Source organism: Aspergillus karnatakaensis (assembly GCF_047715665.1).
Source record: "Aspergillus karnatakaensis strain CBS 102800 unplaced genomic scaffold BJY04scaffold_23, whole genome shotgun sequence".
Taxonomy (NCBI): Eukaryota; Fungi; Ascomycota; class Eurotiomycetes; order Eurotiales; family Aspergillaceae; genus Aspergillus; species Aspergillus karnatakaensis.
Genome location: NW_027395735.1, coordinates 27,749 through 49,643, shown reverse-complemented (window position 1 = coordinate 49,643; position 21,895 = coordinate 27,749). Strand labels below are relative to the sequence as shown.

Below are 21,895 nucleotides of genomic sequence, written 5' to 3'. Positions count from 1 at the left end.
CATAGTACCTATACATTACTATTAATCTCGCGTAGCACCTCACCAAGGGCACGCAAGACTTCACCACCATCTCTCTCCTTGCCTGCCACTTGCACTGCCTGCACAACAAGCGGATACATCCACTCCAGATGCTTCTTGTGGTTCTGATCGGAGCTGGAAACTGTACTGACCATGGGTGGCGGCGGGACAGCAGATGGTTCACTCTGTAATTGGACCATTCCCTGCAGAAGGTGCAGAAGAGCCTTGCGAGCTGGCGTTGGCTGGGGCATAAGACCGCGCAGAGGCTGGTCCGCGATGTAGCCTTTCAAGGACACCGCACATCGGAGAATCAGGTACGGCGATATGGAACGCGCAATCAAAACTCTCTTGAGGGATTCCTGGTCACTGGATGAGTTCTGGTTTGGCGATGATGACAGTTCGAACATTGTATCTAACGCCACATATGCCATCTTGCTTCGGGGAGTTGGTAGTGGGTCGAAGGTCCTGCCTGGCCGTACGGTATATATACTCTGAAGTGAGCCGCCCTCACGGTAATCATTCGGCAGGTCGTGTCGCTGCGGGGCGTAAATAAAGGACGCATGAAGCAGAGAACAAGCAAATTCTCGACGGATTGAGTCTGAAACAGCAGACGCGCCTAGGGATGGCACGATGAGAGATTTTATGGTTTGGAACGCATCAACGTCAAAGGCCTCATCCGACAGCAAGGCATTTCTAGGGACAGTAGCATTCCGGTAGCCCCTAGCGGCAATGATGCCATTTGTGATCTCGACCACGCATTGCCAGAATCGTGATATTTGTCCCTCTCCGACTTTATCATATTGCTGTTCCACATACGGGATTGCCACCCGTAACACGTCCAGCGATGCTGTAGTCGACTTTTGCCATAAGTTGGGTTCCTTGTCCTTGCCCGTCCAGTCGTATCGCTGGTCGATGGGGTTGGCGAGATGCTCCAGAGCTGTCGATACAGACCCATCCGCGAATATGTCCTGCTTGATGCCGTACTCTGCGACATACCAGCTAAGAAGGCCTATTGCGCTCTTAGAAAAGGCAATATATGTCGGTCTTCTGGGATCACCGCTCAATGACCACCTTGATAAAGCAGAATCCGTGAACTCTGATAGGCATTGCAGGATCTGGCCCTGAGAATCGTCTTTCTCTAGACACATCATCTTTAAACACTCTATAACCAACGTCTGCAGTTCCGACGGGCGGTCGATGTCAGGCGAGTATCTGGGGCATACCGAGTTCCATGCTACGAGCTTCAAGTGCTGCAAGACCGTCTCAATGTCCTCCTTCGTCAAGTTGTGCTTATACAGACGGTAAATCTGCTGGAAGCTACGCAGATAGGAGATCGCGGCATCTTGGTTAGGTTGGTCCAAGTCCAGTGTGTCCTCCTTGTCAGTGGGGTGCTCGTTGGTCCATAGCGCCCAGACTGATTGCAAGGACTGTTTGCTAAGTTCGTTTGGCGGCTGAATTCGTAGAAGGATGCTGGAGAGACTCGAAAAAACTGCCTGACTAAATGCCAGAAAGCGCAGACTAGCGAGCTTCTGGAAGTAGGCCAGCAATCGCTTCCAGGATTTATCAAACTCGTCGTCTTGAGTGATAGTGTCGAAAAAGTTGGTAACCAGGTCGGATATCCCTTTCACCACAAGCACTGTTGTCTCAGTCCACGCCTTCACTTCTTCCAAAGCCTTGCTATCCTTCGTGCGCTTTTCAGCAAAAGTCTCTTCGATCCGCTCGACCATTCGAAATAACACACGGTTCAGACACAAGCACCAAGCCTTCGGTGAGAGTTGTTGGCCATAAGCATCGAAGATCCTTAGTAAAGTATGGATCGCGCAATTCCTGACTTCTGATCTGCTATCTGTGGTGATGTCCACGATGCGCAATAGCAAGAAAAGCCAGAGTACGTTCCCTGAAACAGATGGGTTATCCGTCCTCGCTAGCCCTGCCAACCTCTCCTCACTAAATGTCAAGTCAACATGGGACTCAATAGAAAGACGCACGGTTTGTCCTTGGAGGAAATCGGAGACATTCCAGAAGGACGATGCTGTGGTGAGCGAGATGTTGAAGACTTGTTGTTGTAGGGAAAATTTTGAGAATGATTCCACGAGATCAAGCCGACAGTACAGCGGGAGTTGGGACAAGAAGTCTGAGGCTATGAGTTGCAGGCTTTTGTAGGCGACTTGAATAAGTCGAGGAGATTCGGCTACCAGCGTCCTCTTATCGCTGCCAACGCCACCCTCTTCAATGACAGGCTCGCCAAAGACACTAGAAATGAGGCCAAAAACAGCCGTCCAGCATTGGTCGAAAGTTTCAGCATACTGCTCTAGGATGTTCTTCAAAGTTTCCAGACTCTGCTCATGAACCTCAAGTACCGAAGGCGACGGTGCCCCCAACGAGCATCCACTGCTTTCGTAGAGGAGTTTGACCTGAAAGTTCAATGTTTCCAGATTTCTCAGCTGTCGCTTATCTCGTTCCGAGTCACTTTCATCATCTATCTGCTTCATCGTCTCGAATACCAGTCCATTGAGGACCTCGTTCGCATGGAGACGTAGGTTTAGCCCAATCTGTGTATTAGCAGCAGTTGCCATCAGCCGTTCCGTAAGGTGCTGCCAGGCGCTCTGATCATTCGCCGATAACGACGACAGCCTTTCAAGGTTCGCCTTGGCTAAACCCCTTGCCCTCTCCAAAACAAATCTTAGCTCTTCATCCTGGATTTTTGATTTACCTAATGCATACGACGCACGACGAGATGACCGACGCATGCGGCCAGAGCTTGGTTGCAGAAGTTGCGTAGGGGCTTCAGTTGTCTCGTTGTCATCAACTGTTGTAGGCTCTTCTGTTGATGCAGAAAGATCTAGAAGCGCGACTAAGAAGTCGCGAAAGGTGGTGCTAGGATAGTCACTAGTGCTCTCAAACAGTTTGGTCGAGGCGGACTGTACAGCCAAGATTTCTGTACCTAGGTTCCCTTGGGATGCATCGCCCAGGATTTCTCCGGGGCCACCAGTTGTGCTAAGCGCTTTTGTCGCAGGTTTGTTGACCAGCAAGTCTGTATCCTGAAGAGTGCCCAGAACTATTGACCAAGCAGGCTGGTCAAGTGTCGGGCCCAGGGCAATGCCCAAATTGAGCAAAGCACGTAGACATAGTAAATTCCTGGTAGTAAGGGACAAGGTCTGGTCATTTAAGGGGGCCGCTGGGCCCTCCATGGGTGTCTGAGGAGTGATGTGAGTCTCGCTACCTTTACGCTTTTTGTCGAGTGCTTCGCTTTGTTGAGTGCCCGCAACCACTGTCGTGGACCCACCGGGCTTGACGATACTCGTGTCAGCTGGCATAGAGGCCTTCCCGAGTGTGGTCAAGAAGGCATCCCGGGGAGTGGACAGCCTGAGAAGACCAGCGACATGGGCCAGTTTCTGAAATGATCGGACAAGGTTGTGGTAGAAGTCGTCATCCAAGGAGGCGTACATGAAAGTCGAACACGTTGCCAAGACAGCCGGCCAGCAATCGTCGATAATTCCTGCACAGGTGCGGATAGCTGAGAGCTGCGGATGAGATTCGATGTCGAGAGGATTAATAGGCACAGAACCTTTCTTGGTTGACCTTGTTCGTTTGAGGGAATTCTCTTTGTGCAGATCATGCGAAGACCCCACCGAGCCACCGTTACGATCACTCCCAGTACGGGTTTTCCGCTTCGATTTGAGGTCAGGCACTGTGAGTGGCAGTATGAATTTTGCGAGGCCTTCTGCGAAAGCACTGACGCAATTCAGCACAAGGCTGTATACATATGTGTCAGGGGGCAGGGGAGCCTCGGTTTTATCGAGCAGCTCTAAGTATGGTGAGCGAACAACACTCCATTGGTTGCTGATGCCGGCAACATTAATATCATTTGTTGGAACAGAGGTTCCAATGACATCCGCCACGCCTCCGACCTCGAGGGTTATTTGATCTTCGGTTGTTGACCGAGAGTGGTCCGAACGCGACGGTACTGTTGAGCGGCTACTCACGCCGATCAAGGAAGGCTTCTCAGCTGCCAACCGCACAAGGGAGGCCATGTGGTCTCGAAGAATATTCTTTCTCCCTTCTTCTCCATCGTAGAGTGAATATATGAGCCTGACCAGTCCTGGCTCAGCGTAAAGACCTCTGAATATTTCCATACAGATGACCCGTTTCCAGGATGCCGTCCCGTCAGGCTCAAGTAAGTGTGTCAATAGAGAAAGTGCCATTTCACATTCTGCGGTCAATAGCGACAAGTATCTCTTCAGGAGGATGAGGAGGATTCTGGCTATCCGCACGGTTTGTGAAAACGTGTGTCTCTCCGAGAGGTATCTGATGGCCATAGGAATCAGGCGAGTTCGAAGTACTTGTGTGAGCTCGGGATGATCCACGAATAGTTGACCACTATTGACCAGAACACTTTCAACCAGTTCCAAGGTGAAAGTTGGAGATAACGACTTGATTCGCAGGAAGTGCAGCGGTTCGCCTTCTGCGAGACGGCAAAGATCATCCAGTACCTTAAGTTCAATTAGTCTAACTGAATCTTCAACCCAATCAACCTGACCAGAGCTCACCCGTAAGGCGTCTAATGCAAAATGCCCTATATTGACAGAACCACCATCGATCTGGACAGTAGCCGTTGGCCGCGACTCGTCATGCGTTTCTGAATTGAGATAAGCAGACGACCCGAGATAACCGTATAAAAGAAGGACTTACGGTCTTCGATCGACACCCTCTCGAATGTGGAAACGACAAGCTGCTGAAGTGTAGCTGCTGCTGTACTAGAGACCGCAAGGGTCTTGCTGGACTGTAGAGTGGCACATATTTCGAGTGTCGTGACTAGCAGTTCGCCACCTAAGTCGTGCGAGTAGTGCTGTAGAAGAGAGGGCAGAGTCTGTAAGATCTTAAGCTGGATATCAAGAGCTTCCTAACGTTAGTAGGTAGTAATAGAGTATGCTAGAGGCTCAGAACTAACTAAGATTCGTGATTTCTTTCAGCCCACTGAGAACATCCTTCAGCCTCTGTGATGGCAGAGACCTTGATGCAACCAGTCGTTGCAGACAGATGACTCCAATACCTGCAAGTTTCGCATGGCGACTATGGCATGCCAAAATAAATGGGTTAACAAACCGCGGTTTGCGCGCGAGATCTTCCACGCTTAGTACTTGTATCCAAGAAAGCCTAAATGAGCTTAGTTCTTACCAGCAGATATTTGTGCCTCAGAAGTAGAAGGGAGGGCCTTCAATTCGTTGAGGGACTCTTCCGCGGCCTATATACTAGTAAGCCGTGATCTGACATCCCCTTGATATCGGATAGTGCTAGATGTCATACATTTCGCAAGTCGGAGTTCTTCCTCTTTGACTCTTGTATGAGGTTCAGGAGCTCTGACTGTAGGAGTTGGGAGGACATTTCCAGCTAAATTATTGCGGCATACGCATGACCGAGGCCCGTCCAACGGGCAGATCTCAAGCAAGCAATTCCAAGCAAATACAAAGGCGTCATGAATGGCAGGAACAGCGGAAAGAAGAACCTCAAGGTTATGCGGTAGCAGTCCCGCTTCAGCTCCGAGCTAGTGCAGCAAAGATGGCCAGCATTCTTATAAGAGGAAACTGTAGAAAGTATAAACAGCAGTAGCGATTCTGTCCATTCTGTCCGCCGTGGCATCAAAGGCGCCAAGACTATACTGATTATTCTCACGTGATGAGCTCTCTTATCATCACGTGAGAGGCTTTTCCACGGCTGGTACCGTATCGCCTTACCTGTATTTATCCTAATGTACTAGGCATTGTAACTGAATTACCCACCAGGCATCATGGCTTTGATATCGGAGAGCGGATAAGGACCGTGACGACAGCCCCTCTTTTTACTTGTTACATGGTGATGAAATTGTTTCTCCTCCGCTAACACCCTCCCTCACACTCACTGACCTTCCGCTTGTTGATCTACTCTTATCTTCCCTTGAAGCTTCTCGTTAGAGCCTCTAATTTACAATGGCCTCCAACGCAAAGATACCCAGAAATTTCCGGCTTCTGGAAGAGCTGGAGAAAGGCGAGAAGGGCTTGGGCGCAGGTATGCATGCGGCACAGGGATGGCCATATAAAACACCAAACTAATCTCGCTCTTTCTACTCCAGAGGCCTGTTCTTACGGTCTTGCTGACGGCGAAGACATGATGATGAGCAACTGGAACGGAACCGTCCTTGGACCCCCTCACGTATGTTAAACTTCCTGTTTCCTTGACCGAGGTCTAGTGCACTTACACTGGTATCATAAAACTACAGAGCGTCCACGAGAACAGGATATACAGTCTCAACATCCACTGCGGTCCTGAATATCCCGATAGCCCCCCGACTCTTCAATTCATTTCGCGCGTCAACATTCCCTGCGTTGACCCACAATCGGGCAAGGTTCGATATACCTAGATTGAAAACTTGGGGTAACCGCTGGCTAATTCTGCCGTCAGGTTGATCCCGCAAAGCTGCCATGTCTCGCACAGTGGAAACGTGACTATACCATGGAGACTGTCTTGATCGAACTCCGAAGGTATGTGCAGTCGTCATCGTATGACAGGACGACCGTGCTGAATGACCTAGGTACATGGCTCTGCCACAACATAAGAAACTCCCTCAGCCCCCGGAGGGCTCGACTTTCTAAGCCTTGCAACTTGAACGAGTCATGAATCGAAAAGGAGTATTACGGTCGGTGTTCTAATCCGGTTCATTAGCTTCTCTTTCATTTATTAGAGCATATGTTGGTGTCTATGCATGGCGGCACGCATTAACACGAAATCTCCAAATCTAGATCAATCAATCGGCTATCTTTCCCATACATTTGTACAGTAATAATGACCTTCCTGTAATCGAATTGTGCTCCACTTGACGCTGCACCTCCGCCTTTGCCTGGCTGTACTATACTACCATGCGATACAGTGCGCTGGGAAGTCAACTAGAATGACACCTTTTGGTTTATGAAGACTGACTCTAATTAGGCTCCTGCCTTGACAGATATAGCCTGACGAGACATCTAGTAAAACCACTTCCTCGTTTGTAAGAGCTCGATGTTTCAATGCCCTATATCTATATCTGCACGTGACCTGCCGCGTCCGGAGTTTGGATACCATTGGACTTTTGTTGCTTTGCGATTCCTGGACCAGGGGAACTCCTACTTCATCGGGATATGCATCGACTCGTCGTTCCAAAGTTCTCCTCTGAGCATCGCTTTGCATGTAAGGGTGACAATGTTTCTCCTGAATCAGATTACTCACGAAATACGCTATTTCTAGGCCTAGCACTCTACCGCGCCCTCCTCCGGCAATGCACCAACTTACCGCAGACCGCGCTTGAACTTATCGCAGCGCAATCGCACGTCCGAGAACGATTCCGCAGATATAGGCACCTTCAGAGCCCTTCGCAGACTGCAAATGCTCTCAGAGCTGGGTACGAAGTATGCAGTCACTAGCCCCTTTTGTCGCGACCATGGCTAATTTCGTCAGGCTCTCGACCTTCTACACTCCGCAACGAAGGGAAATAAAACCAGCATCAGGTTGATCTCGGCTATACTCGGAGAAGCCGACTCAGTCAAACGACGGAAGCAGGCAGTTCAAGATGCCCTAGCCAAAGCGCGACCCGTAAAGGAGCCCTCAGCAAAGCAACGCAAGATCGTGGAGAATGTGCGCCGCCAAGAAATGACAGCCAAACGACATCCCGAGGCAGAGTCTATACTAATGAGGCCCCGACCGGCTGTGAGTGGTCGGCGTCGGATTCCAGTCCTTGTTAATGCCCGGGGTTTTCCCTTCCTACGTATCAAAAAGCCGCAACCGAAGAACCTCAGCGGTGTTCTCCACTCGAAACTCGTACGACGACAGCAATTCATTGACCGCCGGGACAGATTGGAGCCGGAGATATTATTCGGCCATGATGAAGATAAATGGGATGCAATGACGACCGGGAGCGAGAATACCACTTGGGCCAGCGAGCCCACGGCTGCTCTTGAGGATACACGCTCGTGGATAAAGAACAGTGATAAGAAAAAGCAAGCGCTTGCTGAAGCCATGTGGAAAGTTGTTCTTGCGGAGAGAGATTTGGCTAAGAAGGAGAGGCAAGCCGAAATTCAGAAACGAGCTGTGCACGACAAACGAACGGGCGAGAATCAGGCTGAAGCTAAGACATGATACACTTGGTCTTCCTACCTTACCCTATCAGAGATCTGAAAGTCTACTTTCACTACTTTCAGAGCAACGACAAGGTTCATGCTAGAACCTAATGCGGGCAAGTTTAGCCTTTCTTAAGATCAGCAAGGTTGCAATTGCGAAGAAGAGAACTAAAATGTTGATTGTTTCCTTCGGCGACTTCTGCCGACAAGAAGCTAGGCCACATATACGCCTTATTCGGGACCAAGAGCGCCTATCGGGTAATGCTTGTACAACAGCTTTCGTCATCCGAAAGAGTATCTCTTGATGAATTTCCAAGAGATGAGATTGGACGAGTAGGTAGTTGATCTACGGATTCAGCAGCCTTACAAGGGCAATGCACAATAGGTGCCCAGGCTCATGCGCCCAGATCAACAAGCCCGGTCGATCGGAGCACACGGCGAACACGGCTGGCTTTTAATGTCCATCTCATGGACTCTCATGCCACGGCAATCTGTGTTAGCATGGGCATGCATTTAGAAAAACCCAGGGAAGTGGAACAGAAAAAAAGCTGTGTGATGATGCACATATCATAAGTATTTTTTCGAATAGAATATGTTACTTATGCCGCGATCTTGACCTTCTCGACAGCAGCCGGCAAAGCATCCTCATCCTCCTCATCAAAGTCTGCTTTTCCAGCCAACCCCCGTTCCCACAGCTGCTTCCCCGTAAGCTTCTTCTCTTCCTTAGCAGGCCCTTTCTTATTTGCCTTCTTCTCCTCCGCCTCCTTCTCCTCTTTCTTCCTCTGCTCCTCCTCCGCCGCCTCCTTCTTGAACTTGTCCAGCCACTCTAAGAACGTCTCGCGGTTCACAACTGTACCCTGGAACTTCTTGTTCTCCTCCTCTTCCGCCTTCGCAGCCTCCATCTCCTTCACCGCATGCACGGCATTAACCCGCTCAGACATCAACAGCTCCGCACTCTCCTTCAGCGCGCTAACAAGCGTAAACACCATCGCCATACCCATGTTTTCTTCAATTGTAGGCTGGAGAGCCTCGAGGAGCCGGTCCCGATCCTCATTGATGTCCAGCCGGGGGTGTTTTGGGGCGTCGGCGGGGCCTGAGAGGGCGAGTTCTGGGGCGACATCGGGGTATTCTTCTGGGTAGGTGACTTGTAGGACTAAAACAGGGGCCTGAGCCTCCTCTTCGTCATTTTCGGGTGCTTCGAGGGTAATTGATATCCGGTATGAGGTGTCGGATACGTCTAGAATTGTACTTGTGTCAGTAGACAGGGTCCACCCCCGGAAACTTTTGTAAGTGTCGTACCTGTGATTTCGTCTGGGAAGATAGAGTCGAGCACCTCGCGCTCTTCGGTCTGGTCTTCGCGACCCATATTGCTTCAATGGTGTTCTGAGGAGGGGTATCTGCGGTTCACTTGCAGGGGAGATCGTCACTGATGTTGAGGTATCGCAAGACAAAAAGTTCTAAGAAGACAAAGTACAGGTCTTCGAGTTTTAGAAAAGCAGTATCAAATTGCGTGACGTGAAATTCGAGCTACACGTTGCCTTCATACAAATCTCCTCTGCTCTTCGAATCGTCGCCGGTCCCTCATGCAAACACGGCAAACAGATAAGAAAATCGCCCAAAATTGCTCCCACCCGCATCGAATAATACATCTGCGATCTTCTTGCAAATCTTCAAGAGAATTCTTAATTGTATTTCTTATTTTCTAGCCAGAGCCACGTACATTACCAGTCCCCGGATCAAACAGAGTACGTTCCAACGACGATCATATCATGGGGAAGCCCAGACCTCACAAGAAGAAAGCTTCCAAAACCCGCGAAAAGTCCGTCCTGAGCGCCGGCGGCTCAATATCGAAACGCAAGATGAGCGAAGACCCTACGAAGCTCCTTGAGCAAGCGACTATACTCCTGCATACAGGGCAGGCCGATACTGCGCTTTCACTTGCCCAGCAAGCACTCGAGACTTCTCCTGCAAATTCTCCGGCACAACTTTCGTCCCTCAATGCGGTTGCGGAGATCTACGTCGAGCTAGGCGAGGTTGAACTTGCGAGGCAACATTTCCTACAGGCGGTTGAGCTCGACCCGACGGGCTTCAAGGCGGAGGCTGAGGGTGGGGGTGCTGAGAAATTTCTGTGGTTGGCTCAATTGAGTGAGCTTGGTGGGCAGGATAGTGTTCAGTGGTTCGAGAAGGGTGTAGGAGCTTTGAGGAACGTTATTCGACAATTGGAGGCGAACAATGGGCCCGCGGTAGTTCTAGAGTTGGAGGAGAAGAGGCGGAAGATGGCCACTGCTCTTTGTGGTGTTGCCGAGATCTATATGACCGACCTTTCGTGAGTTTTCAGTCTCTTTACCTTTGATTCAATAAGCTGACTTCTTGTAGATGGGAAGAAGACGCAGAGAACCGTTGCGAAGCCCTCATCACAGAAGCTCTACTCGTCCAGCCTGGTTCTCCAGAAGTCCTACAGACGCTAGCGTCGATTCGCATTTCACAATTACGAGAAGACGATGCACGAGCTGCGCTATCACGGAGTCTGGAATTATGGAAGGATCTGCCACCAGATGACCCAAGTGTTCCTGACTTCCCGACCAGAATCAGTCTTACCCGTCTCCTCATGGAGGTTTCAATGCTGCTCGAGGCCCTCGAGGTTTTGGAGCGCCTGATCCTAGAAGATGACCAGAGTGTGGAGGCTTGGTATCTGGGAGGTTGGTGTCTCTACCTGTTGGCCGAGAAGGGAGAGGCCCCGAAAGACCCTGAGGAAGAAGTCGCAGGCGAGACTCCTGAGTCTAAGAGGCAAGCGTCGCTTGTGGCCAGTAGGGAGTGGCTCAAGCAGAGTCTGACACTGTACGGGCTGGTGGAGTATGAGGACGATAGGCTCAAAGAGCATGCTCTCGAGCTGGTGGAGACTATGAATAAGGAGCTCGGGGAGGAGGAAGAAGACAGCAACGCTGAGGACGGCGAAGATGGTGAAGAGGAATGGGAAGGGATCGACTCAGACAGTGACCATGAGATGGCCGACTCGTAATGCATATAGAAGGAATGTCCATAATGATACCAATAGAAAAGTTTCCTTGTTCACTTCTTTTATCCCCGTTATCGAGATAAGGCGTTATCTAAAGCGGGATCGGAATAACTTGATGCCGATCACGCTCCCGTACAATAGTGCAGAGCCAATCGTCCTTCTATGGCGTGGCAAAAGCTCAATGTGAGTGATTCAGTCGGCTTTTCTGAAGGCGGCTGAAGGTTTCACATTCCCCTCGCTAGGATGGACCTTGAAGCAGCGCCCCGTGGGGAGAGTTCCTCGTTGAAGTCTCCCGCGGTGGAGATTGAAGCCGCGGAGGACGAATCATCAGACAACGCGGCTGGTATAGAGGAGCAAGTTTTGGTCTCCCAGTCAGAGTACGAAACAGATAGCGATGGGTTGGAGGACGAGTGGGAAACTCAGTCTCTTTATGAAGACGCCATCCAAATGCTCCGCGACGAACAGTTGCGCGACGGATGTAAGTGAACTTTATGCCCTACCTTAAAAGTCTCAGCGCACTGATTACTTCACCTGAAATAGCAATTCCTGGTGCCTGTACCCTCGAGGAGGCCATTCAATTTCGGAAACGGCTGCACGAGATTGGCAAAGCTGCGTTCGTGGAGGAGACAATCGCTCGCGACACGGTCACTGCGAAGAAGCTTTGCACTGCATTTGGAATATTACCTCCATCTTTCCTTGAAGGTGCGCCAGATGAGGCTTATCATCCTCTTCTAGCGATTGCTATTTCAAGAGAGTTCACGAGGCGTCAGAAGTTGACTGAATATAACTCTATCGACGATGCTGTGAAATTACTTCAGCAGTCAAAGAATATCATCGTCTTGACTGGCGCAGGTGTTAGTATACGCTTATCTTTAAATTCTCCTTCACGAATATTAACTGTGGTATAGATTTCTACGAGCCTTGGAATTCCAGATTTCAGATCCAAGGACACCGGGTTGTACTCACAGTTAGAGCATCTGGGTCTAAGCGATCCTCAGGAGGTCTTTGACATTCAAATTTTCCGCGAAGATCCCAGTGTCTTCTACTCAGTCGCCAAGGACATCTTGCCGACTGAGAAGAAGTACTCGCCTACACATGGGTTCATTCGGCTACTTCAAGACAAGGGGAAACTTCTCACCAACTATACCCAGAACATTGACAATATTGAGGCCAACGCGGGTGTGCTTCCCGAGAATATTGTACAATGCCATGGCTCGTTCGCCAAAGCCACCTGTGTCAAATGCCAGTACAAGGTTTCTGGTGACGAGATCTATGACGATATTAAGAAAGGGGTGGTTCCTGAATGCGCGCAATGTCGCAAGCAGATTGCCGAGGAAGCGCAGAAACCGCAGGGACAAAAACGGAAGCGCAACAGTAACGGTGCTCATAAGGATAGAAAGAACGATGGGGATAGCTCCGATGATGAGGGTTACGAAATACCCACACCGGGAGTGATGAAGGTTGGTAGCACAACGCACCCACCATGACTGTCGCTAAACAACTCTTTAGCCGGACATTACTTTTTTCGGAGAAGACCTTCCGGATGAATTTGGACGCCGTCTCCTCCATCATGATCGGGACAGAGTAGATCTGGTTATTGTCATTGGAACGTCGTTGAAAGTTGCGCCTGTTGCGGAGGTTCCAGGCGTTTTGCCATCGCACGTTCCCCAGATCTACATCTCCCGTACTGTAAGTACTCACACGAAAGTGGTCAATTCCTCAACTAACCATACATAGCCTGTAACACATACGAGCTTTGATATTGATTTGCTTGGCGACTGTGATGTGGTGGTGTCTGAGCTTTGTCGCCGGGCCGGATGGGATTTGAAGCATGAGATGATCCAACCGGACGAGAAAGTCGATATCACCCCAGTCTTCGGATATGACTCACGACATGTATTCAAGGTTGTCGGCGCATAGCGGTGGAGTTTTCGGTTGGACGGTTATTGGGTTTAGTCTGTCTTTACTGATGGCGGCGTTGTCAAGATATCTCCAGGGGAATGTGGGAAGGGTACTTATTGTGTTGATCTGTTTTATTTTTGCATTTCTTTTTCTAACTTCTTATTCTTTGTCTCAAGAGTGGGATTTTTTCCAGCCTGCGTGCATACCTAACTTATTCTGCTGCTGGTTTGATTGCCGAGACGCGACCTTTGATAGAGATCATTGTTTGTATTTCATAGAACGGTCATGACTTGTTTGAACATATTCAGATTGTTACCAAGAATGATAACTACTTATACCTGCTTATCCATTATGCAAACGTGATTGTAGCTGAATATGTCGATAAGGAGGTCTCAAACCCTCCCACACACGCGCTGTCCGGCTTCATTCTTCCTCATTCTTTGGGAGAGAAAATCTCGATCCACAACCATCGCCTGAATTTTACGACAACAACCTCACGCGGCAACATAGGCATCTTCTGCACCAATCTGATTAGAAATATCAAATCCAGGGTCCATCCAAAATACCGTCCAAACACCAGCGTGAAGGATGGAATACATCATCCGCTTCGCTCAAACCCATGAGACCTTCCGGCAACCGGAGATTCAGGCTATAGCCAATCTGCACAATATAGATCTCGAGATTATTTCATACGATGAAACAGTAAGTCTTCGGTTTATTTAATTTCTCCGAAGCATCATACTCTATGCATTAGCCCAATGGTGGCTATACATACGCCCTCAAACAACCCCCACCAAAAAAAAAATCTATGGAAACACAACCCCACTAACAGGATCATAGTCCCCATACTGCGTCGTTAAATTGCCAAATGAAGACGCCGCGCGTAAGCTCATCGCTCGAAGTATCCTAGCAAAGGATATCTTCGAGTTTTGGGGGCACGGCACCACCTTTGAAGAGCTGCACGCCGACGTCCGCAGGCGGACGCACCAGCTGTGGGAGCAGTACAAGCAAGTCCCGTTTCGATTCACAATCGATTCATTCGCAGGCAAGCGCACGCCGACTCAAAAACGAGATATCATTCAGTCCTTCTCGTATGTTGGGTTTGAGGGGCAGATCACGCTGAAGAACCCGGAGCAGGACTTCTGGGTTATGGAGCGATACTATGATCCGACTCATGTTCCCGGGATTGAGAAGAAATCAAAGTCAAGGGAGCAACCCCAAGCTCAGCCGAAGGTTGCCGGACCGCTGGATCTCTATCTCGGACGGTACATTGCGGATAGCGATCGCGAGGTTGTGAATAAGTATGACCTGAAGAAGCGGCGGTATATCAGTACCACGACCATGGATGCCGAGTTGAGTTTGATCACGGCCAACATGGCTGGTGCGGCGCCTGGCAAGATATTCTATGATCCGTTCGTGGGAACAGGTAGCTTTCTTGTGGCCGCCTCTCACTTCGGCGCTATTACATTCGGCTCTGATATCGATGGCCGAAGCTTTCGCGGAAAAGAGATGGAGAAGAAGGGAGACCCCACGGGCGTGGAACTTAACTTCCAGCAATACGGACTCAGCAAGAACTTTGGCGACGTGTATACCTCAGACTTGACCAATACGCCTCTGCTGGACCGTCAATTTCTGGATGGGATTGTCTGCGATCCGCCCTATGGCGTCCGAGAAGGGCTACGGGTTCTTGGGACGAGAGATGGCCGTAATATTGGCGAAGTCATTATAGACGGAGTTCCTGCGCATTAGTATGTTCTTTTGCTTATTTCGTTCCTGACTCGTCCTAATTGTTTACTAGCCGCCCCGGCTATATTGCGCCTAAGAAACCATATGGTTTCGAAGCCATGTTGGTTGATATTCTCGCATTCGCAGCGCGGACGCTCGTCACGGATGGACGTCTATCGATGTGGATGCCGACAGCTAATGACGAAGAAGTTGAGCTCAACATTCCGATGCATGAGAATCTTGAAGTTCTCAGCGTCTCCGTTCAGCCATTTAACAATTGTGAGCGCCAGTCTATCACGTCTCTGTGGCGTTCACTAATTTGTCTATTAGGGTCAAGACGTTTGATCACATACAGGAGACTACCAGAAGGAGAATTGTCGGATATATCACTAGGACGGTCAAAGGGCGATGCCACCGGTGTGTCGGCTGATGAGTTGAACGCTTTTAGAAGAATAGTATGTCCCCATATAGCCAGTTACACTTGGTTTAAGGCACATACTGACTCTATTCTAGTACTTCAAAAACCCAGGCTGGAAGCAACAAGTCAAGAAAAGCCCTGCGACAGAATCACAATGACTGGTCGGATCATTCTCATAGCCTTAGTGCATTACACCAATACCAATCGCAAAAGACGGAAAAGTTAAATCTTATGTACACGTCCTTCCCCTCTATATTCTACCTATCCTGACCTATAGATAAACTATACCCTACAACCGTCCCTTCCCCCCACCACTCCCACCTTTACCATCACTCCCTCTCTCTCCAACCCCCATCCCCTCTTCCAAATCAATCCCCTCCGCCTCCCTCACCCTCGCCACCTCCTTCGCAACTCCCCTCCTCAGCTCCCCCGCCAACTCCTCCGCCTCCTCATCATCCAAATCCTCCCTCTGCCCGCGCCCAAACATAATGAAGCTCATTTTCGCAGATGTAGACGCCGCGCCCAGAGGCGGGCGCGGGACAATATGAAAGTGCACATGCGGGACGACCTGCGCAGCGCCATGGCCTATTGTTCTTACTTAACACGGCAAAACCAAAAAGGAGGGGCAATCAGGAGGGTCAAGGGCTATACCATTATTCTGAACAACATTCCAATTCCACGCTTCATCGTTAAGGGCTTCACCGGGTTTATGGACAATGGTATCACTATGTGGATCGGGCTCTGTGTCCGACTCCCCAAAGACAGTTCTCATTACCACACGGGAGAGAATGGGGAGCCATGTTCCAAGCTAGAGATCTATTAACATCCGTCCCTTATACCCTATTATGAGATGAAGAGAAAATAAAAATGAACAAACCTCTCTACCCATTTTCACCCCGATCTCGCTTATCTTCTCGGAATGCTTCCTTGGGACTACAAGGACATGCCCTCTCGTCAAGGGCATGATATCCAGGAAGGCCAGGACATGCTCTGTTGATAGGACTAAGAAGGCATGGCCATCTTCAGTAATATCCAGGTGTGGTTTAGATTCTGTATGACTTTGATGAAGATACGTTGATGGAGGGACTGGCGGGTGCGCGGCGGCGATTCTGCAGAAGGCGCAGGGGGACATTTCGTATCTACCCCGTAAACTCGGAATATGGTTGAAACGTGCACTTTCTGCAGTCAAAAAGAACCTATCAAAGGAAAAATAAAGATGAATGGACGGGGCGGTAATCTATAAGACTATAATAGGGTGACGGGTGGTTGGAGATGGAGATGATAGGGTGGAGGGTGGAAGTACACTCCGTGCTCCGCAGCAACCTCGGTTGCCGCCCGAAGCTCCGGTGAATATATATTGTTGATCAAAACAGCCGTAAATACGTAAACAATAAAATCTCGCTGCTCGAAAAAGCTATTGTCCAGGGAAATGCACGTCCAAACTTCAGGGCGAAAGTGAATTCGAGTATCGCTGAATTGAAGGAATCATTAAGCAAAGGTCAAGTATCCCGAAGACACCCAAGAAGTTATAGCGAAGTGAATAAAAAGCAGGTATAAAAAGCAAAGCGCCAGACACCACCCCCAGAAGCTGAAGAATGCCAATGTCCGCAACTGAAACAGGATGCCATCGTAAACATATGCAAAAGCTGCCGATACCCATCACAAACAAAATGCCAACATATTAAAAACAACCAACTCCGAGCCCATTGTGTCTTGCCGAATGTCTAGACCGCTAGTGTCCTCTCTACTCGCTGCCTTTGAGAGTGTTGTAAGGCTCTGTTGCGCTTTCAATATAGAGTTTGTGATATTTCTTCGCCCATTGTCGTGTCATGATGGATGCTGGTAAGATGTTAGCGATCGTACAAACATACACGAGTGCTGGTAAATTTACCTTTGAGGAACTTTTTGCTCGCATATTTTTTGAAGAATGCCTCGTGACAGACGGGGCGATGAAGGTAGTCGACCATCAAGCGAAAGATAGGATCGATTTCTTCCTCGGTGTAACCGGCGTAGTGAGCTAGGGTGGCATCCCAAGGACCACGATCTAAAATCAGGCGGGCCAGGTACATGGCGGCCGCACTGACCTGACTTTGAGGGTAACCAAGGAACCTGTGATCAAGAAGGCTGATCTCCATCAAGTATTTCCCAAGGGTACGGGTCTGAATGTCATAGTTGTCTGCCTTGGAAATCCGACGCAAGAAGTTCATAGGGTTGGGATAGCTCAGGTTGTATTCGAGGGTGGCTAGGATGTGGCGCTCGGCATCCAGGATTTCACGGTCGCTGAAGGTCTCGTCGGCGACGTGGCTGAAGTTGGCCACGTGGGGTGAAAGGACCTCTTCGTATTTAGACGCAATGAACATGGCAGCAACTCCAACCAATTGAAGACGGTCAAGAGCCACCACCTCGGCGGAAAGAAAACGATCAATGAGGTTGACAGCAAGAAATAGTGTCTCAGGAAGCAGACGGAAGCGAGTGTGAACCTCAATGAGCCAGTCGACAAGAATACCGCGCATCTTCCACTCTAGATCAGGCTGGTGTTCAATGTATTGGGGGTTAGGAAGCGTCTCCATTTCCAGGTCGCGAAGGTAGTCGAAAATCTCCACCACATATTCAGCAGCCATCAAAGGGTCATCAAGATCCTCGGTGTCGAGATCCGCAACAAAGTCTTCAGGGGCCGCGTCGAGTTCGTCAGCTTGTGAGCGTGATCGGGCATTCTCCTTTGATGTGATGTCTGTCTTATTCTCCAAAGCTTTCTCAATTTCAACCTTTTTGCGTGGGGGTTCCTCTTGCTGGAGACTCTTCTCCTGTAGCGACTTCTGGCTGGAGGTGCGCTTCATAGCACTTCCCATTCCAGATCCACTTCCAGGGCGCTTCACTTCCGTGGCAGGCTTCTTTGCATTGTTGTCCTTGGCTCCAAGGGCAGTGCGAGAAGAATTGTTGCGGCTAAGCTTCTGGACACCTCCCGTCTGTAGAGTGGCCTTCGATGTCAAACCGGTCTTGGTGGTGGTAGCCTTCTTTGACTCTTTCGTCTCTCCATTTTCCTTGTTAACATTGCTCACATCACCTAGGGCAGCGCGCTTTCTTTGAGTGCCAGTGGTAGTAGTGGTAGCTTTCTTTGTTTGGAGGGGCTTTTTGAGAGCCCCATTGGAAGCGGGAACATCTGTGGTCAGGGCAGCAGCTTTGGCTCGCGTTAGACGCGTCGATGGTCCGTTTTCATCGTTCTCGTTCATGGTGCCTCGAGTGCGGAGGCTCCGGGTCTGGTAAGAACCGAGCAGGTTAGTGACACTGCGCGTCTGAAAAGTACTTGCAAAGCTGAAGTGTGACGCGTTTAAAAGGAAGAAGCTTACCGGGGGCATAACGACGAGGTTCAGGGAAAGCCCGCAACGGATTGAAGAAGAGTAGAATAGGAAGATGATATCTGGGGTTCAGTACCTTGCACGCCTCTAGCGTTGAGTCAGCATTCTTGAGCAAATTACTCCAGTGGAGCCTGGATACCCAAGGGGACAGCAATATTGGCGCACGTACCAAGTATGAGTATGTCAAACTTAAGCAATCGGACAAGTTGATGCAGGGCCGATAAGGTAGGTTATGTAGAATGTGGAATAAGTTGGTGGAAGTCCGTCAAGTTGTGTGTATATGGGTTTGTTGACGTCGATCGAGGCTCAACTGAGGTGAAACACGTAGCGTTCAGGGCGCGCAGAGAATCGAATGCTGAAAATGCAGATAGAGGAAGCTTGTAGGAGTAAAGTATGAACAGTAACGCGAGAATATACGAGAAACTGTCAAAGACGGGAGAGGGGGTTAGGTGAAGCTCTCCTCGAAGGGATGTTGATGTTGATGGTGATGGTGATGGGATGGGAGAGTGGGTTTGGTTAAGAAAAGACGGTAGACCACTTGACAGGCAGAGTGCTGAGTGCGGTGTTTGGCCCTATTGTAGCCCCACAGCACAACCTGTTCGAGTCGCGGAGTCGTCGCGTGGAATTACGTCGTCAAGGCGGGCAAGTATGTACTTGGAATATGCAAAAAGTCCCCCAATATCCTGTTATGTACGTTGGGACTGACGTTTATAAAGCCCTCGGGCAGAAAAGAAAAGGTGCAAACTTCGTAACAGTGGAGAGGAAAGAGAAGAGAAGGCCCTGGAGAGGGGGGAGGAAGTGAATAAAACAGCTTCCTGCAGCCCGTTTTGAGAGAGCGGTGTTTGTACTGTACGGCAGCGTAAATTAACCTCACTTAATTGCTTCAAGGCTGGCAAAAGAGCTCTGTATAGTGGTAATGGTACGGTCAGCACAGGGAGGGCAGGGTGGAGGGCGGAAGTTGTCCCTGGCAATGAGGTTGTCCAAGACACGGCCGCGAGACAGACGCCAAACGCCAACACGCCCGAAGACTCTACCGGGCGACACGATCGACAAAACAAAAATCCGTTGCCAGGCAACGGGCGCGCTCCAGATGATACTCAGTGCGGCCTCACCATGACGCGACAAGTCTCGAATTCACGTGACGAGTCTCGGTGGGGAACAGCAGCCACAGCTCGGAAGGCGGTGCAGACCTCACGTGATCTAATCCACCGCCGCACCCGCCAAACTGTCTGGAGACATTTTTGCTCGATGAGGTTGACGGTGCAGGTACTGTTGCGATTTCTCACGGTTCCCCAACAACAATTCAGCCGGTCTGGGGCTTGCGGACTCAACGGGCTCCGCACTTTTTTGTTCAATTGTATCCTTTGTCAGTCCGAGCATGGTCCAGCAGTGATCGGATCCGCCTCGACTTGTCCCGTACACTATATCCGGGTCAATTGATTATTTCTACACAAAACAGATTCTCCAACATGCTACAGCCACGGATTGCTCTCAGGAGCCTGAGACTGCCACTACGATGCTTGCCCACCATACCCCCTCGTGCCTTCTCCACAAGTACGCAGAAACAAGCAGAAACTCCATCGCTGTCTCCCGCCGAACCTTCGAGCTCGACCTTTGATCCTAGCATTTCATTTGCACCCCCTCCTACCCGTGAAGACTCCGGCGCTAAGTTGCGAACTTACACTCCCCGTACTCCTGGTGTTCGGCATCTGCGGAGGCCCATTAACGATCATTTGTGGAAAGGCCGCCCGGTACACAAGTTGACGTTTCCCAAACGAGGTCACGCTAAGGGAGGCCGGAATAATAGTGGTAGGGTCACCGTCCGACATCACGGTGGTGGACACAAGCGCCGCATTCGAATTGTCGACTTCAATCGAGATGCTCCCGGTCCGCATCTTGTCGAGCGCATTGAACACGACCCTGGGCGGAGTGCTCATATCGCCCTCCTTCGGTGTAAAGCAACCCAAAAAGCGAGTTATATTCTGGCAGCAGACGGTATGAGAGCGGGTGATGTTGTGCAGAGTTATATGGCCGGTATCCCTGAAGAACTGTGGAAGAGTATGGGAGGGAGTGTGGACCCTGGTGTCCTAGCGGCTAGAACTGCCTGGAGAGGAAACTGCATGCCCCTACACATGATTCCAGTCGGTACGCTGGTATTCAATGTCGGGCTGTATCCCGGTAAGGGAGGGCAGCTATGCCGTAGCGCTGGAACCTATGCGACGGTTATCAGCAAAGGTAGCAATGTCCTAGCAAATGCCGCTGCACAAGAGCGTCAAGAACCAGAGCCTGAAGTTGAAGCTGAAGCTGATGGCGAGGGCGAGGCGAAACCGAAACCAAAGAAGCGGATGTCGCAGCGCGAGAAACAAAAGCTGGAGCGGATTGAGCAGCATGTTACCATCCGTTTGCAAAGTGGTGAGGTTCGCCTCATTCATAAAGACTGCTGTGCCACCATTGGTGTCGCTAGCAACCCGAACTACGAGTACACGCAGCTAGGAAAGGCAGGGCGATCACGCTGGTTGAACATTCGGCCGACGGTCCGTGGTCTTGCTATGAACGCCATGGACCATCCTCATGGTGGTGGACGAGGCAAGTCGAAGGGAAATGTCGATCCAAAGAGTCCTTGGGGTCTGCCGGTACGTGAACATGACACGCTTACTATCAATCTATTTTTTAGCGTACTGATGAATTATACAGGCCAAATCCGGTTACAAGACTCGTCCCAAGTGGAAGGTCAACAAAGCTGTTGTCGTGCCGAGAGTTCGTAACCAAGGTAAGCGTCGCAGAGGATACAACTAGGCATGTTTCTGCTCTTCTCAAGTTCCTGCAATTGTATTATATGAATGTTATACCTACTGCATTCAGGACATGTCGCTCTTATATGTCCCAACTATTCTCTTGGACCGAGTTCACTTGGTTGTTCCGGCGGCGTTGTTTGTACATTATGTCCAATAGAATACATAAGTTTATTCACTTCCTGGGCCCATGGAGTTCTGAACTTTCCTCTTCGTCGGGATGTACAGAGTAAATGAAAGAAGGATGTCAGGAATGGGGCCATCAAAAGCACGTGAATTTGCTTTGGGTATTGCATAATCGACTGAGATGAAGAGCACTGCAAAGCTTTCTTCAGTCTTCTAGAAAAGTTCAATACCGCCGAGAGAAGACAGCTCGTATCCGCGCTTGATTTTTTCCTAAGAGGGAGAAGGACCGTTGAGCAATCGATGCGTGGCGCAGTGCTGCCTATCCCCCATCGTCCTAAGTTCCTCCAGCTTTATTATTCATCCATCTGTCAATTTCATTTCCCAACCGAATCATCACCGACTCCACGCTGGATCCC

General features: G+C 49.9%; 9 protein-coding genes across 9 annotated transcripts; 4 read left to right on the top strand and 5 right to left on the bottom strand.

Annotated features, from left to right (window-relative positions):
- Window positions 1-8: 8 nt before the first annotated feature.
- Window positions 9-5,403, bottom strand: BJY04DRAFT_218006 (putative endosomal peripheral membrane protein (Mon2); the record flags this gene model as incomplete). Its single annotated transcript, XM_073716212.1, has 6 exons — window positions 9-4,511; window positions 4,569-4,657; window positions 4,711-4,917; window positions 4,970-5,143; window positions 5,197-5,263; window positions 5,326-5,403. 6 exons carry the CDS (start codon window positions 5,401-5,403, stop codon window positions 9-11), a joined length of 5,118 nt encoding a protein of 1,705 aa, XP_073571368.1.
- Window positions 5,404-5,817: 414 nt separating this feature from the next.
- Window positions 5,818-6,880, top strand: BJY04DRAFT_188328 (E2 ubiquitin-conjugating protein MMS2). The gene is made up of 5 exons (XM_073711199.1): window positions 5,818-6,063; window positions 6,128-6,207; window positions 6,275-6,400; window positions 6,457-6,536; window positions 6,587-6,880. Exons 1-5 carry the CDS (start codon window positions 5,985-5,987, stop codon window positions 6,645-6,647), a joined length of 426 nt encoding a protein of 141 aa, XP_073571367.1. The 5' UTR covers window positions 5,818-5,984; the 3' UTR covers window positions 6,648-6,880.
- A 226-nt stretch (window positions 6,881-7,106) lies between these two features.
- Window positions 7,107-8,709, top strand: BJY04DRAFT_188325 (LYR motif-containing protein). The gene is made up of 3 exons (XM_073711198.1): window positions 7,107-7,218; window positions 7,276-7,436; window positions 7,486-8,709. Exons 1-3 carry the CDS (start codon window positions 7,170-7,172, stop codon window positions 8,161-8,163), a joined length of 888 nt encoding a protein of 295 aa, XP_073571365.1. The 5' UTR covers window positions 7,107-7,169; the 3' UTR covers window positions 8,164-8,709.
- Window positions 8,205-8,521, bottom strand: BJY04DRAFT_54986 (uncharacterized protein). Its single transcript, XM_073720619.1, has one exon. The coding sequence runs from the start codon at window positions 8,428-8,430 to the stop codon at window positions 8,245-8,247; it is 186 nt and encodes a 61-aa protein (XP_073571366.1). The 5' UTR covers window positions 8,431-8,521; the 3' UTR covers window positions 8,205-8,244.
- Window positions 8,710-8,738: 29 nt separating the features above from the next.
- On the bottom strand, window positions 8,739-9,671 carry BJY04DRAFT_188324 (RWD domain-containing protein). Its single transcript, XM_073711197.1, has 2 exons — window positions 9,444-9,671; window positions 8,739-9,381 (listed from the first exon to the last, which is right to left on the bottom strand). The coding sequence occupies exons 1-2, from the start codon at window positions 9,508-9,510 to the stop codon at window positions 8,744-8,746; spliced, it is 705 nt and encodes a 234-aa protein (XP_073571364.1). The 5' UTR covers window positions 9,511-9,671; the 3' UTR covers window positions 8,739-8,743.
- Window positions 9,672-9,913: 242 nt separating this feature from the next.
- Window positions 9,914-15,363, top strand: BJY04DRAFT_207375 (SIR2-domain-containing protein; the record flags this gene model as incomplete). Its single annotated transcript, XM_073713850.1, has 13 exons — window positions 9,914-10,333; window positions 10,507-11,159; window positions 11,309-11,343; window positions 11,420-11,638; window positions 11,701-12,014; window positions 12,069-12,620; window positions 12,670-12,853; window position 13,239; window positions 13,650-13,764; window positions 13,903-14,810; window positions 14,861-15,066; window positions 15,118-15,242; window positions 15,301-15,363. The coding sequence occupies 13 exons, from the start codon at window positions 9,914-9,916 to the stop codon at window positions 15,361-15,363; spliced, it is 3,795 nt and encodes a 1,264-aa protein (XP_073571363.1).
- A 131-nt stretch (window positions 15,364-15,494) lies between these two features.
- BJY04DRAFT_217999 (HIT-like domain-containing protein) lies at window positions 15,495-16,337 on the bottom strand (the record flags this gene model as incomplete). The annotated part of the gene is made up of 3 exons (XM_073716211.1): window positions 15,495-15,790; window positions 15,857-16,013; window positions 16,083-16,337. 3 exons carry the CDS (start codon window positions 16,335-16,337, stop codon window positions 15,495-15,497), a joined length of 708 nt encoding a protein of 235 aa, XP_073571362.1.
- A 203-nt stretch (window positions 16,338-16,540) lies between these two features.
- BJY04DRAFT_54959 (B-type cyclin nimE) lies at window positions 16,541-18,945 on the bottom strand. The gene is made up of 4 exons (XM_073720618.1): window positions 18,731-18,945; window positions 18,553-18,648; window positions 17,097-18,462; window positions 16,541-17,044 (listed from the first exon to the last, which is right to left on the bottom strand). The coding sequence occupies exons 2-4, from the start codon at window positions 18,559-18,561 to the stop codon at window positions 16,950-16,952; spliced, it is 1,470 nt and encodes a 489-aa protein (XP_073571361.1). The 5' UTR covers window positions 18,562-18,648; window positions 18,731-18,945; the 3' UTR covers window positions 16,541-16,949.
- Window positions 18,946-20,030: 1,085 nt separating this feature from the next.
- Window positions 20,031-21,357, top strand: BJY04DRAFT_217997 (mitochondrial 54S ribosomal protein uL2m; the record flags this gene model as incomplete). Its single annotated transcript, XM_073716210.1, has 2 exons — window positions 20,031-21,194; window positions 21,256-21,357. 2 exons carry the CDS (start codon window positions 20,031-20,033, stop codon window positions 21,355-21,357), a joined length of 1,266 nt encoding a protein of 421 aa, XP_073571360.1.
- Between the last annotated feature and the right edge of the window lie 538 nt (window positions 21,358-21,895).